The 15,979-nt window shown below is 39.0% G+C and overlaps 1 protein-coding gene across 1 annotated transcript in view; it reads left to right on the top strand.

Annotated features, from left to right (window-relative positions):
• Positions 1–15,979, top strand: part of LOC110464055 (nuclear pore complex protein Nup88-like) — a 63,535-nt gene that overhangs the window by 21,922 nt on the left and 25,634 nt on the right. Inside the window, exons 5-9 of the mRNA XM_021519072.1 lie at positions 2,142–2,322; positions 3,071–3,233; positions 9,895–9,993; positions 11,781–11,862; positions 15,578–15,682. Coding sequence (XP_021374747.1) covers positions 2,142–2,322; positions 3,071–3,233; positions 9,895–9,993; positions 11,781–11,862; positions 15,578–15,682 — 630 coding nt within the window. The remainder of the gene's footprint in view (positions 1–2,141; positions 2,323–3,070; positions 3,234–9,894; positions 9,994–11,780; positions 11,863–15,577; positions 15,683–15,979) is intronic.

Raw genomic sequence — 15,979 nt, 5'->3', positions numbered from 1 at the left:
TTGATGACATGACAAGTATTGTATTTCACTTAGTTTACATGCTGATTTCCACATCACATCTAAACAATAAAATAAAGCTACCAGTACCTATGATATAACTCAGGTGACCGCTAAGGCCCTTGGCCTCTTGTTTACATCAGAAAGAGATGGTGTTGTTTCTTACATCAGAAAGAGATGGTGTTGTTTCTAACATCAGAAAGAGATGGTGTTGTTTCTAACATCAGAAAGAGATGGTGTTGTTTCTTACATCAGAAAGAGATGGTATTGTTTCTTACGTCAGAAAGAGATGGTGTTGTTTCTTACGTCAGAAAGAGATGGTGTTGTTTCTTACATCAGAAAGAGATGGTGTTGTTTCTTACATCAGAAAGAGGAGACGCTTCTGACATCAGAAGTAGCTGACATGGATGCCTTTATTACCTGACATCACAGTACAGTTTACGACAAAACATAGTGCATGCTTATGTTGACAGATATGTATTTCTCCTATATGTATTGTTAAATTTCATCTCAGTTTGGACACTGTTTGATAACAGGCAAATTGTTGATTCACAAATGTTATCATGTTTTTAACATGTTTTATAGCAAGTTAAGGATAAGGCCAAAAAAAAAAGAATTAATTGGTTCTCAGGCCAATTTTTTTCAAAAGAGATGAGGCAGGGAAGTAAAAAAAAAATCATTTTACATAGTAAAAATGAAACGAGAGAGTTTTTTTTTTTATTCCAAACAACCGTGTAGTTTGTAAAACATTCATTGTGGACATTACCTTGTCAGATGTGTCAGTTTTTTTATGCCCAACGCACACAGATACTTTAGCAGAACGGAGTTTATCTGGGAACGACTGCTTTTTATAGTTGTGTAGAGATCTGTCGAGGAGCAAGCTTCCGAAAATCCCCCCACGATGTTCCAGGGAGGAATCACAGACCCCCCATTCCTTATTTGTACCGAAATGAGCACCCTTTCCTACACAAGATTTTTAAGTCATAATCGTTTCAACGCTTGCCTGTATATCATTATTCAAACGTTTTCGGGACTTGGGTGACTAACAAGTAAAAACGACATGCAAACCAATTTTCCGGCGGCTAGCGCGTTCATGATTTTTTTTTATTACTTTCACGATAAAATCGGCAATGTGGTGCCCTAAAATGAAATGCGCGCGGGCCTGAGAACCAAGTAAAGACATCATAATAAATTGTGATGTCATGTCATTCTCTACAGTGTTAAGCTCACCTGGTCCAAAAAGCTTATGTCATGGCGCGGTGTCTGTGCACTTACAACTATTTCTTTTAAAACGCTACTTGTTCTTAGCGGCTCAGTGAATTTTGACCAAATTTGATATGGAACATCTTTGGCCAAAGGGTTGTTAATTTTATACACACAGAGAGTCTGGCCCCCTAGGGACAGAGAAACAGAGGAGAAAAAAAGGTGAAGTCTTCATAAACCTTCTCCTTCTAAAACCAATGGCAGGATCCTAATTAATTTTGTTCTAGAGCATCTTTCGGCAAAGGGGACTAAGTATTGTATAAACAGAGGGTGTGCCCTGTACCCGNCCCGCCCGCCCACCCTAGGGGCCAGACCAAATAGGGGAAATAACAGAAAAACTTTCTCCTTCTGTACAAATAAAGGAATTTAAACCAAATGTGGTTTGGAGCATTCTTTGGGAGAGAGGACTTAATTTTGTATAAACTGAGACTGTGACCCTCCTTAAAAAGAAATTGTACAGAGACTCTTTGGAGCCTTCTTTTGTGATAAGATTTCAAATAAATCTCATACAGACATTGTCTATCAATGTGACTTCCACACCCAACGTCAAGGTTACTGTTACTAGATGCAATATCTCATGGATCTAGCCAGTCTTCATTGACTGTATACCAGGACATTTTTGTCACAGTTAAACTTAAAATGTTAACCTGTAATAAGGCTGAATTAACCATAGCAGCTAAACTAAAATATCATATACAAAGTAATCAAATGTGAAGAGTAAAACTGAAACGGGGTAAATATGGATTTACTGGTGAAGTTTTCCTTCAACTCCTATTGAATACATCACGATTTGTAAAATGATATCAGCTGATTCTAGAGAATACATTGTATGGTATTGGGAGTTGTGATAACACGGTAACAAATGAACATGACTTTTACAGCCCAGTAAAGCTTCCGCCCCAGGGGCCTCTACTGATGCACCCCCCAGCTGAAGACAACTATGGTGTGGATGCCTGTGCTGTGTGCTGTTTGGGCGAGGCTCCGACTGTACTAGTTATTGCAACGTGTGAGGGCAAACTTCATCACTGTATTGTTTTACCATCCAGTTCACCTGAATATCAGGTAAATAAGTCAAACTTCATCATTGTATTGTCCTACCATCCAGTTCACCTGAATATCAGGTAAATAAGTCAAACATCACCACTGTATTGGCCTACCATCCAGTTCACCTGAATCTCAGGGAAATAAGTCAAACTTCATCATTGTATTGTCCTCCCATCCAGTTCACCTGAATATCAGGTAAATAAGTCAAACTTCATCATTGTGTTGTTCTACCATCCAGTTCACCTGAGTCTCAGGTAAATAAGTCAAAACGTAACCACTGCATTGTCCTACCATCCAGTTCACCTGACTATCAGGTAAATAAGTCAAACTTCATCCCTGTATTGTCCTACCATCCAGTTCACCTGAATATCAGGTAAATAAGTGAAACTTCATCACTGTATTGTCCTACCATCCAGTTCACCTGAGTCTCAGGTAAATAAGTCAAACTTCATCATTGTATTGTTCTACCATCCAGTTCACCTGAATCTCAGGTAAATAAGTCAAACTTCATCACTGTATTGTTCTACCATCCAGTTCACCTGAGTCTCAGGTAAATAAGTCAAAACGTCACCACTGTATTGTCCTACCATCCAGTTCACCTGAATCTCAGGTAAATAAGTCAAACTTCATCATTGTATTGTCCTACCATCCAGTTCACCTGAATGGAAACGGCAGTAAAAGTGGTAATGCTTCAACTTTTGAAAAGCTATGATGTTAGGGTGGGATTTATAGGCTGTTCATTAGTTTGTGACTTTGTGGTTTGTAGGGTGATAATGACTGGTCAACATCGGCGGGCAGTACTGGTCAGTTTGAGGGAGCCCCAGACGTGTCCCTTTACGTGTATGAAAGTGTGGAGCTGGAATTAACCTTGACCATGGCTGATGGAGACTTGGAGGAGGAATTAACTTGTCCAATTAGACTTCTTAAGGGTGAGTTTGCAAATGAACATTGGAGTGAAGGGGGCATCTTGCAATCTGAACAAGTCAGACATTCTGAGATGCCCCCTCTAAATAATGATTCTACTTCTACTTCTAAATGGTACTGACCAACTTCAACAATTTGAAGATAAAATGTCAGACGAGGAGTGAAACATGGAAAGAGATTGTTTTTAAAAGATACGAGATGGTCTAATTTGCGTTTGAAAGGTGACAGTAGAGGGCTGATTTGAATAATTCCGTTGTGGGGCTCGAAATAATGTCAGGTGGGAGTTTATTCCACTCGGGTATAGTTCGAGGGAAGAATGATGCCTTTCTGGTCTGGGTTTTTGAGTGGGGAATTTGATACGAAAACTGGTGGTTTGTTCGGGATTTTCTAACTGTAGGGATTAATCTGTCTGATTTTACGATAGCGACTTTCTGGTTTACAATGTTATGAAGCATGGTCAGACGAGCATCTCTACGTCTATCTGCAAGAGGGCGCAGCTTTAGGTGGTCCAACATTTCTGACACACTGGAGGTACGATGGTTGTACCTGTGCTTATTGAGCACATAGCGCGCTGCCCTTCGCTGGACCATTTCCAACTTGTCAATATTTGTTTGGGTGGATTTGAAGACATTGTGAGATGCCCCCTACAAATAAACTTTTAAAGACATTGTGAGATGTCCCTTCTAAATAATCTTTTGAAGACATTGTGAGATGTCCCCTTCAAATAATCTTTTGAAGACATTCTGAGATGCCCCCTCTAAATAATCTTTTGAAGATATTTGGAGATGCCCCCTTTAAATAATCTTTTGAAGATATTCGGAGATGCCCCCTCCAAATACAGCTTTTGTAGACATTGTAATGTGATCATCTTTTTTCATTTCAATTAGGTCATCATGTTAATCTGAGTGTTGAGGCCCTTTAGTCCTCTTGTTAGGATTGCACTATGTATATTGTTAATAATTGTGGAGGGATCTTAACCCTTAGGCTGCTACGCACAACAATAGTCGTTTTTAAAAGCCGGGCCGTCAGTGCTACGCACGACTATAGTCGTTTCTCGGTCTGTAGCCTTTGATCGGTAGCCAGGAAGTGAGAAGTCGGGTTGTTGCTATACCAAAACCGAACGCGTATAGTAGAAGGCTTCTGATTGGTTGTTTTGTCATTACTTTCGATATTCACGGCAGTGTACCCTAGTAATAACCAAAGGTGTGCGAGAGAATTTCAAATCGAAAAAAAAATCATAAAAATGGCGGACGTGTAGATTGAAGCGATGAATATGATGGTGAACATTTATTCTCCATCGTCACCTACGATGATAATAAAGGTTTTAAAGGGTTTTGCATGGTTGATGTGGAAATACTTCGGTGTTACATAATATGTAACTTTCCAGTAAACGGCTTTGTGCTCTACGCAAACAGGAAAATATCGGCGGACCGAGGCGCACATGTCGTCTGCAGGTGAGGCCGAATTGAACATTGACATTGATACGTTTTGAACCGATTTAATTCTTCAAACTTTTTATCGGTGATTTAATTATAAACTAGACCGTAGCTAAGATATATTTATATGCCGACTGTGACAGTAAATTTATTGAATGGCGACCTGAAACCTGTAGCAAATCACATGCAATTCTTGACGAAATATCTGACCTTTTTACCTGAGAATCTCCGTGTAAATATACAGCGTCTTATGTCAAAAATGAAGTTTATAATCTCTGTTATCATTTGCCAATCACATTTGTGGACGAAAATAGTTTTAAAATGATCTTCCTCTTGCTTAAATCCGATTAATTAAAAGTTTCACATTTTCTTACCTTTATTACCACCTGTACAGGTAAATACTCAAGCAACTTTAGAATTGAAAACGTTAATATAAACTAGAGACAACAATGAACAATTTTTATATAACTTTTTTTCACATGTAACAAATATTTTCCAAGTTATGCACATTTGAAAAATCAAGTAAATTAATTTAAATTTCAATAATTAATTCAGCAGTGGTGTCCGTTTACATAGAAATCAATATAGCAGCCTAAGGGTTAAATTGGGATAGTTCTGGATCAAAGTTGGGGGGAATTGGGATAGTTCTGGATCAAAGTTGGGGGGAATTGGAAAAGGGACACGATTCAGGATAAAAGGAGCCTGAATCGCTTTTTTGTAGGCCCACTTCAAACCACAGATCATCACTGGAGTTCTGTCCCATGTAAAGGTAGATTGTTACGTCATTTTTCATGGCGTTGTAGACATAACAGTCATTTTCTTTCACATTTGGTGAAATAACTCTTGTGTTATACAAGATGGCTGACACTGAAATATGTGATTTGAAAGAGAAACTTGAAATATCTGTTAATTAAAGCGCCTTTCAGCTCGTTAACGGTCGAGGTTTGATGTCTGGGGACAGAAGATGAGAGCGGACCGGTAACGACAAGTGCAGCTCAGGCCATTATTATTATACTATTAGTTAGAGTCCTATTAATTAGTGAGATACAGGGCCTGCTCCATCCCATTCTTCTTCCTTTTTCTGTCCTGGCTGAGCTTTCCACTTATGTGATAATCATTTCCGTTAATGAATGACCGGTACTGCCAGGGCTAGACGACATTACTGTATCATAAAACATTTGTTTTATTTCCTTACTTGTTGGCAAAGCTCCATTGGTAAGATCTAGTTAATCATGATATTTGTATAAGGAAGACACTTAATTTTTGAATATTTGGAATAAGTGGAAAAGAAATTCTGGCTGTAATTTACGAGATTTGTTCAAGTTTAAAATTAATGAAAAGGTCCTAAAAGCCCCCAAGTTTCACAAATAGGCTTAATGATCATTAAATGTAGCTGTATATACATTTTTGAGGTATTGTATTATTTTTCACAAAAATGAATTTAGATCATACAAAAAATGAAATATTTATTAAAAGATAATTTCCAGATTTTCTGGATACGGACAAGTTTTAATTTGAGTTTTTATGTGACGAATCCAGATACTTCCAGGTTACACATCTGGGTTTCTGTTTTTGGAATTGGGAATGAGATTTTAAGTCTCATCTTTAATGAAGAAAACCCTAAAAATACCTTGAATTTCAAGTAGAATTTTCTTGTACGAACCCTGCATGATAACATCAACGTTCATTGGTTATAAATCATAATATATAGAAATGATTTATGTAAAAAGCAACAATTATTTCCTGTCATTCTAGTTTTATATGCCTCCATGTTTCCTACTCTCTGTGAAAAACATTTAATTTCAGTAGAAACTGATATCTGAGAGAAAAGCCAAGTTTTTGGATAAAATATGTATTGATCAATAAAATCATGTTGATTTTTTTTTAATATTTAATCATGAATTTGAACAGGAAAATATTTATGAAATAGATTTGGGAATTAATCAAATCAGTTATATTAATACAGGTACAATGGAAAACTTAATTTAAACATAGCTATTGTTTGAGCTCTTTTCAAGGAATAATGAGCTTGTTTTGCCTTTTTTTGTTTGCCAATGACACAATGTTTCCGATAATCTGTCTGGAGACTAGAGATTGGTGCTGTGCTGTGATTACATACGCTGTTAAATCCTTTAAAAAGTTATAAAGAACAGGAGTTAATGTACACCCCCGTTATCACGAGCGCTAGTGTCCCCCACACTAATCACTAGTGCCTTACCTAGGAAATGACCTAAGGTGACCCGTCACGACTCAGTTAGGGTCATCATCATTCACAGTCAACAGGGGTCGGAGGTCGGGTAAACACGGCTCACCAACGTTTTATGATTTCGTGCTTGAGAGAATCCTGCCAATTTCATTTGATACAGGTAACACATGCCGTCACGGCTAACACCAGTGTTTATTGCCGGAAATCTACGGAACATCGTGTTTGACACTACGTGAAAAATAGAATATTTTCTCAATGAGACTTGAGCAGGTCGGGATTGGGTCTGACTGGGTGAGCTAGAGGACACTTAGAACAAGCACCTGACAATAGTCTTCTCTATCATTTCTCTTGTCCCTCACAGACGTCTGATCAGCTTCAACAAGTATTCAATCAAATTAACATTTTCATTATTTTTTCCCTTAATTGATGTCAACATTGTGTATTTATTTTCCAGTTTCTAGTTCTCTTTATGTGATATTTTAATCCACGTACACATATTCATTTATCAATGTTAAATTGTGATAGGTAATATAACTGAAGTAACCAGGGCATCCTAGAGATCTGGGATTGTGTTCCAGTACACACACAAAACATTCCAGTATCAACCCCAACCCCAATCCACAAATAGATAAAACTAGTAAAATTTTATATGTTGATGTTATCAACCGGGACAAGCTTGGAGGAAATCACAAACTAGAAATTAGTACAAGCAGTAGCTCTGCTTTTATTCAAATGCATTTAGTAGCAATGTCTTTTTTTTGTCTTTTTTTTTCAAAATTTCTTAAAATTTACTGAAAAATTCTGCATGTTATATAAAGTTATATTTGTTTTTTGTTTTTGAAAGGGATGAATTAAATGAAATTGAAACTTTAAGAAAAAAAGACTATTAAGCAGAATATGTTGTGTACATTGTTCATGGGAAGTAACTCTCACTTGAGACACTAGTTGGGCAATTCAACTGGTAAGCAGTACATTTATCAGAAAAAATATGTCCAAGGTTGTTGTTTTTAAGACTGAAATAATGAGGTCATATTTATCAATATTACTATATATGTAATGCTATAGAAATTTGGAAAAGAAGAAGATATTACATTGATGTTTTGTATAGCACCTTGTAACAGGATTACATCTTCAGTACAACTAAGATCTTATTAACACATGTACATTGTCCACTGATGTTGGGACCATTTCAAAGTGCCTCGTCCAAATAAGGTGATCTGGACATGTACATGTTACCGTGACAACCCACCCGATCTTAGTAGTCTGACAACAGCCGGTATAACAGTTAATTTGTGACTTTTTAGATACAATTGTAAGCTTCCTGTCTCACTACTTAGGTAGAGGCCACTAGGGAAACAATTTCTTTTAGCAAGTTACAATATTAATTAGATACATCACCATAAACCTGAGAAGGTAGCTTTTATGTGTTGGAGGTCCCTTACAGTGAAGTGAAGGGTGTAGAAAGCTGTGGAAATTATGGCTATACTAATTATTACTCCTGTCAAATTTGCATAAATATTTCATGTGGATTTCAAAAATATGTTGAAATTTAAAAAATTTAGTAGTTCATGAAATATGAAAACCTTTGGCAAGAAATAATTGTCAAATTAACGTATATTTGGTTCTTTGATGGAAAACATGTAACTTTCAAAAGGACTTTATTTCAAATTTACCAAATTTTAAGAAAAGGTATTTCGGTGCAGAAAATATTGTTTAAACAGAAATATTATTATTAACAGAATTTCCCCATCTAATGGAGGATGTTTTGTAAATATTGAAGAAGAAATAAATAAACTGCCCTAAAGAACACCTATTTATAACAAATTCCTGTGTATAGAGACTATTTTGGTTTGCTCCCTTTGGAGTTATTTTTCGACAGGATATTGCTCTCTCACCTGAGTCGTCATTTTAAGAGGTTGGCTCTTTGCCTTGATCTATTACACCGGTCTTGGCTAAATCACTTGGACGGTCTTTACAGACTTTCGTGTTGGACCTTTGAACGTTGTCTAAAATTTGTTGTAAAGATTATGTTTTAATTGTGGGAACAGCTGCTGACAAAGTTATCATTTCATTGTTAACAGAATGTAGATAAGATAATTTAAAACAGAGTTGTGGAATAGATACATACCTTTAACAGGTTAACAAGGGAAAAAACAACATTTTCTGTGTCCAAATACTGTAACAAAATGGTATAACAGAGTATCAGATAAATAAGGTGAATAACGAGGGGCTCGGTAAAATGGTTGACAGGAGACGGTCCTAGTCAGACACTATGATTATACGCACGGATTTGTCTCATTTTTTAATTTTTCAATTAACAGAGTGACGTTTCACCCGAAAGCATAAGTAAACGTTGTGTGTTGGCTGTGAGCTTTACGCTGTAATTAATTATATTGCTACATTTGACTTGTTTTTCAATTAGAGGGAGACATCTGATCTCCTGATGTATACAGTAATTATAAAGTTCAGGCCGACACATGGCCCAATGTAATTTATGGTACTCAAATCCTCCTCGGCTGCATATTGATGAAATTTGTATGCAGATCAGTGGCAAATAGCTGGCCATGATAAATAGAGGGTGCCAGTATACGTATGTGTCAACCCCTTCCTCCCTACACCGGCTGACAGCGCACTGTCACACATGATTGCATTCTTAGGCAAACCCTGTGCATTGTTGCGACCATTTACCTGTGGGCCGGATTTGTAATCGGTCAGCTAGAGATGTTGTCGCAGTTGTCTGTTGGAAATTTTCGTAGAACATGGGCCTCAGAAATAAAATAAAAAAAGATTTCATATTTTTAAAGCCACTTTACTTACAATTTACATAGTTGATGGTACCCTTAGCCTTTATTCTTATAATCTTACCAGTTTCTTCATATATCGCCCCATTTAAGCAGAAACAAATCAAATTCTTGTCTCGTTCAGAAAAAAGATGAATGATATTAGACGCGATAGGCCTTTTGTAAGTATGAAAAGACCTATGTCTTACCCAGTATATATTTTCGTATACATTTGCTGTTTCAGATGCGGTCAATTCTGATTGGTACCACTGTTGTCACGCGGCGGGAATCCACACTGTCATTCTGCCCTGGCTCAGCAACCTACAGACATTCTGTTTCGACGGTAACCATAGCAACATTCTTTTCTCAAAATAAATAATATAGACGCCCATCCCTTAGATCAGCATAACGTCAGATTCTGTTTGTAACAATCCCCAAAATCAATATTTGTTTAATAAAGAAGATAATTCTGGGAGGGGATTTGGGGCCAATGACCTAACCCTGTCAGAATTGTTCTAGGGACAAATTTTGTATTTGCTGTGGTTGCCACTGTCAGTGTTGTTAACTATGTTATCATGTTCACCATCACAAAGTACATTATTCTTATATACTTCAGGTACAAAAAAAGCAACATGTCAAAAGTGCATGTGACTGGAAAACTGGAGTCCATAGTCTTTAGAATATTAAGTACATAATTAGGGTCTATAACAAATACAAAAAGCAGCAAAAACCGACAAGATGTCGGTAGTATAAAAATTCTGTTCCCTTTATTCTAATGATAAGAAACAAAACATGAAAGAACTGCATAGCTTGTATATGTAACTACAAACAATGGCGAAACAATCTTCAAAATGGATACAAGGTGGTTGCTGCCATATTTCGGCCAACATTGACTTTGAGAATTTTGAAGTAGTTTAAAGGATAGTCATGTTACCATAGCAGCCAAATTCTATTGAGCCTGTAAGGATAGTCATGTTACCATAGCAGCCAAACTCTATTGAGCCTGTAAGGATAGTCATGTTACCATGGTAGCCAAACTCTATTGAGCCTGTAAGGTTAGTCATGTTACCATGGTAGCCAAACTCTATTGAGCCAGTAAGGATAGTCATGTTACCATGGTAGCCAAACTCTATTGAGCCTGTAAGGTTAGTCATGTTACCATGGTAGCCAAACTCTATTGAGTCTGTAAGGATAGTTATGTTACCATGGTAGCCACACTCTATTGAGCCTGTAAGGCCAGTCAAGTTACCATGCATGGTAGCCAAACTCTATTGAGTCTGTAAGGATAGTTATGTTACCATGGTAGCCAAACTCTATTGAGCCTATAAGGATAGTCATGTTACCATGGTAGCCAAACTTTATTGAGTCTGTAAGGATAGTTATGTTACCATGGTAGCCACACTCTATTGAGCCTGTAAGGCCAGTCAAGTTACCATGCATGGTAGCCAAACTCTATTGAGTCTGTAAGGATAGTTATGTTACCATGGTAGCCAAACTCTATTGAGCCTGGAAGGATAGTCATGTTACCATGGTAGCCAAACTCTATTGAGCCAGTAAGGATAGTTATGTTACTATAGTAGCCAAACTCTATTGAGTCTGTAAGGATAGTCATGTTACCATGGTAGCCAAACTCTATTGAGTCTGTAAGGATAGTTATGTTACCATGGTAGCCACACTCTATTGAGCCTGTAAGGCCAGTCAAGTTACCATGCATGGTAGCCAAACTCTATTGAGTCTGTAAGGATAGTCATGTTACCATGGAAGCCAAACTCTATTGAGCCTGTAAGGATAGTCATGTCACCATAGTAGCCAAACTCTATTGCGCCTGTAAGGATAGTCATGTTACCATGGTAGCCAAACTCTATTGAGTCTGTAAGGATAGTCATGTTACCATAGTAGCCAAACTCTATCGAGCCTGTAAGGATAGTCATGTTACCATGGTAGCCAAACTCTATTGAGTCTGTAAGGATAGTCATGTTACCATAGTAGCCAAACTATATTTGGCCTGTTAGGATAGTCATGTTACCATAGTAGCCAAACTCTATTGAGCCTGTAAGTCTAAAATCATTGACAACATTCTGACATGTGATGGTAGAAACAGGTCTAATTATTATTTGTACTTATTTGTAGACGGAGCAGATTTACAGGATCTCCCTGAACAGCAGGAATGTATAGTGGAACACCTGATATGTACAAAACCCTTACCATCCAGGTAAACATCACTGAAAAAAAACGATACTAGGATTATTGTAACATTATAACTTCAACACTCATTATAAGCAGATCCTGATGGCTGTAAGGTCAAGAGCACTGGCAGTGTTTGAACATTGGTGTTCTGGTAGACGCAGACTTACCTCCCAGTGTCAGGGTCAACTTGTGTCTGACTTACCTCCCAGTGTCAGGGCCAACTTGTGTCAGACTAACCTCCAAGTGTCAGGGCCAACTTGTGTCAGACTTACCTCCCAGTGTCAGGGCCAACTTGTGTCTGACTTACCTCCCAGTGTCAGGTCCAACTTGTGTCAGACTAACCTCCAAGGGTCAGGGCCAACTTGTGTCAGACTTAGCTCCCAGTGTCAGGGCCAACTTGTGTTAGGCATACCTCCAAGTTACAGGGCCAGCTTCTGTCAGACTAACCTCCCAGTATCAGGGCCAACTTGTGTCTGACTTGCCTCCCAGTGTCAGGGCCAACTTGTGTCAGGCATACCTCCAAGTTACAGGGCCAACTTCTGTCAGACTAACCTCCCAGTGTCAGGGCCAACTTGTGTCTGGCTTACCTCCCAGTGTCAGGGCCAACTTGTGTCAGGCATACCTCCAAGTGCCATGGCCAACTTGTGTCTGACTTTCCTCCCAGTGTCAGGGCCAACTTGTGTCAGGCATACCTCCCAGTGTCAGGGCCAACTTGTGTCCGGCATACCTCCAAGTGTCAGGGCCATCTTGTGTCAGGCTTACCTCCCAGTGTCAGGGCCCACTTGTGTCAGGCTTACCTCCCAGTGTCAGGGCCAAATTGTGTCAGGCTTACCTCCCAGTGTCAGGGCCAACTTGTGTCAGGCATCCCTCCAAGTGCCATGGCCAACTTGTGTCTGACTTTCCTCCCAGTGTCAGGGCCAACTTGTGTCAGGCAGACCTCCAAGTGCCATGGCCAACTTGTGTCTGACTTTCCTCCCAGTGTCAGGGCCAACTTGTGTCAGGCATCCCTCCAAGTGCCATGGCCAACTTGTGTCTGACTTTCCTCCCAGTGTCAGGGCCAACTTGTGTCAGGCATCCCTCCAAGTGCCATGGCCAACTTGTGTCTGACTTTCCTCCCAGTGTCAGGGCCAACTTGTGTCAGGCATCCCTCCAAGTGCCATGGCCAACTTGTGTCTGACTTTCCTCCCAGTGTCAGGGCCAACTTGTGTCAGGCATACCTCCCAGTGTCAGGGCCATCTTGTGTCAGACTTACCTCCCAGGGTCAGGGCCAACTTGTGTCAGGCATACCTCCAAGTGCCATGGCCAACTTGTGTCTGAATTACCTCCCAGTGTCAGGGCCAACTTGTGTCAGGCATACCTCCAAGTGCCATGGCCAACTTGTGTCTGACTTACCTCCCAGTGTCAGGGCCAACTTGTGTCAGGCATACCTCCAAGTTACAGGGCCAACTTCTGTCAGACTAACCTCCCAGTGTCAGGGCCAACTTGTGTCTGACTTACCTCCCAGTGCCAGGGCCAACTTGTGTCTGACTTACCTCCCATTGTCAGGGCCAACTTGTGTCAGGCTTACCTCCCAGTGTCAGGGCCAATTTGTGTCAGGCTTACCTCCAAGTGTCAGGGCCAAATTGTGTCATACTTACCTCCCAGTGCCAGGGCCAATTTGTGTCCGGATTACCTCCCAGTGTGCAAGAATTAGGTCACTGTGAACTATGACTTGACCTTTGACCTTAACTTTTGAAAAAGTTTGTCTTAGGCATACCTTCTGTTTAATTTCACTTGGAGTAACCAGATTTGGTGAACAAGGACATCTTGGGATTGCAGAGTGCAAGAATTAGGTCACTGTGACCTATGACTTGACCTTTACTTTTGAAAATGTTTGTCCAGGGCATATCTTCTGTACTATTTCACCTGGAGTAACAAGATTTGGTGTACAACGACATCTTGGGATGTCAGAGTGCAAGAAGAAGGTCACTGTGATCTTTGATCTTAACTTTAAAAAAAATTGTCCAGGCATATGTTCTGTACTATTTCACCTGGAGTAACAAGATTTGGTGTACAGGGACATCTTGGGATTGCAGAGTGCAAGAATTAGGTCACTGTGACCTATGACTTGACCTTTACTTTTGAAAATGTTTGTCCAGGGCATATCTTCTGTACTTTTTCACCTGGAGTAACAAGATTTGGTGTACAACGACATCTTGGGATGTCAGAGTGCAAGAAGAAGGTCACTATATTCTCACTGTGACCTATGCTTCCTAACATAAGTGTACTGTTTGTTAAATATAGAAATCATTACTGGTGGGGGACTATGGATTGCCTTGCAATACTCTGCCTTGTTTTTCAGGATATTTAAACAATTGTTTAGGTATTATTTATTTTAGGCAAAATATCGGTGAAATTATAAATTATCTGCATCAAAAAATGAATTGTTAATGTATGTGAAATAAAATAGAATGAGTTACAGACAGTTGCATAGATACTTTTAGGTTTGATCTGTAGTTATGCTTGTTTGATCTTGGGACTGGCCAGACAGCTATATTGGATTTTGACAGTTCATTTTTTGTCACTATTTCTCCAGAACTACTTGACAAATCTTTCAAATTTCGTGTCTAGATTTCCCTTGTATTGTAAAGTAAGTTCTTCTTTAGTTTTGCTTATTTTGTTTCGAATTTGCTAAATCACAAGAAAAATATGTCTTCCAGAAAACGAAGATTCCTCTTATTGTTACCTTACAAGGCACAAAGTGCCAGATGAGCTTATGGTATGGTGTGTTTTGTCCGTTGTCCGTAGTTTTTCTTTAAATGACTTCTTAAGAACTGGAGGACATAGGGCCACAATATTTGGCCAGTAGGTACCTGGGACAGAGTGCTATAAAAGTTCCTCAAATAAATTACCTTGATCTACTTTCAAGGTCACAAGGGTAAAAAGGATTAAAAAGCTTTAAACATCTTCTTCAGATTAACCAAGAGACCTAAAGCAAAGATATTTGGCCTGTAGGTACCCGGGACAGGGTGCTAGAAAGCTTCCTCCAATAAATTACCTTTACTTACTTTCATGGTTCACTAGTGTATAAAAAATCTTTATACAACTTCTTCTGAATAACCAGGAGGCCCAGAGTAATGATACTTGGCCAGTAGAATATAGGTACCTGTGACAGAGTGCTATAAAACTCCTCAAATGATTGACCTTGACCTACTTTCACAGTTACAGGGGTAAAATATGTTAAAAAAATAATTTTAAACAAATCTTCTGCAATACCAGGGGGCCCTGGGTGATGATATTTGACCAACAGCATTCTGGGATAGAGTAGTATAAATTTCATTTAGTCTGGAACATTCTTCAGCCAAGGACACTCAATATATATGGAAATGTTTGCAAAAGTACTTTTATAGAGAAAAATTTCCCATGAATGCTCAAATATCCAGGTGAGTGATACATGCCCTCTGGGCGACGACCTATCTTTGAAAGGACATATTCAGATACAGCTGTGTGAAGTTTTGCTCAAAAGTTACAACAAGATGGATTAAATCAAACTTACATAGAACTAAATTTCATATGATGGTGGGCGCCAAAAATCCCTATGGTCCCTTGATTTTGCTATAGTTTTTGCTTTTGTAATGCAAGTAAAAAAAATCATTTCAATTAAAGTAAGTGTTTTTGGTCATGGTTCAGGGATCATAAACAAGGTAGGCAGGGCAGATCAGATTGGTTAGCTGTTGATTGTTACAGCTTCTGTGTTACAGTCCTCCGTCCCCCGTGCTTGGAGTGGGTGTGGTCAGAGAGGCTGATCTTGGCACGTCTCTACTTGCCTTAACTAGCGACATCGACTTTGTGTCCCTACCTCTCAGGTAAGTCTATTGAGCCCTACCTCTCAGATAAGTCTATTGAGAATTATTTGTGTCCCTACCTCTCGGGTAAGTCTATTGAGAATTCATTGTGTCCCTACCTCTCAGATAAGTCTATTGAGAACTCTTTGTGTCCTTATATAATTACCTGTCAGGTAAGTCTATTGAGAATTATTTGTGTCCCTACCTCTCAGGTAAGTCTATTGAGAATTCTATGTGTCCCTACCTCTCAGATAAGTCTATTGAGAATTAGTTGTGTCCCTACCTGTCAGGTAAGTCTATTGAGAATTCTTTGTGTCC

This window comes from Mizuhopecten yessoensis, unplaced genomic scaffold, assembly GCF_002113885.1.
Source record: "Mizuhopecten yessoensis strain PY_sf001 unplaced genomic scaffold, ASM211388v2 scaffold10953, whole genome shotgun sequence".
Taxonomy (NCBI): Eukaryota; Metazoa; Mollusca; class Bivalvia; order Pectinida; family Pectinidae; genus Mizuhopecten; species Mizuhopecten yessoensis.
Note: the sequence above shows the minus strand (reverse complement) of the source record. Positions and strands in the feature narration are given on the sequence as shown.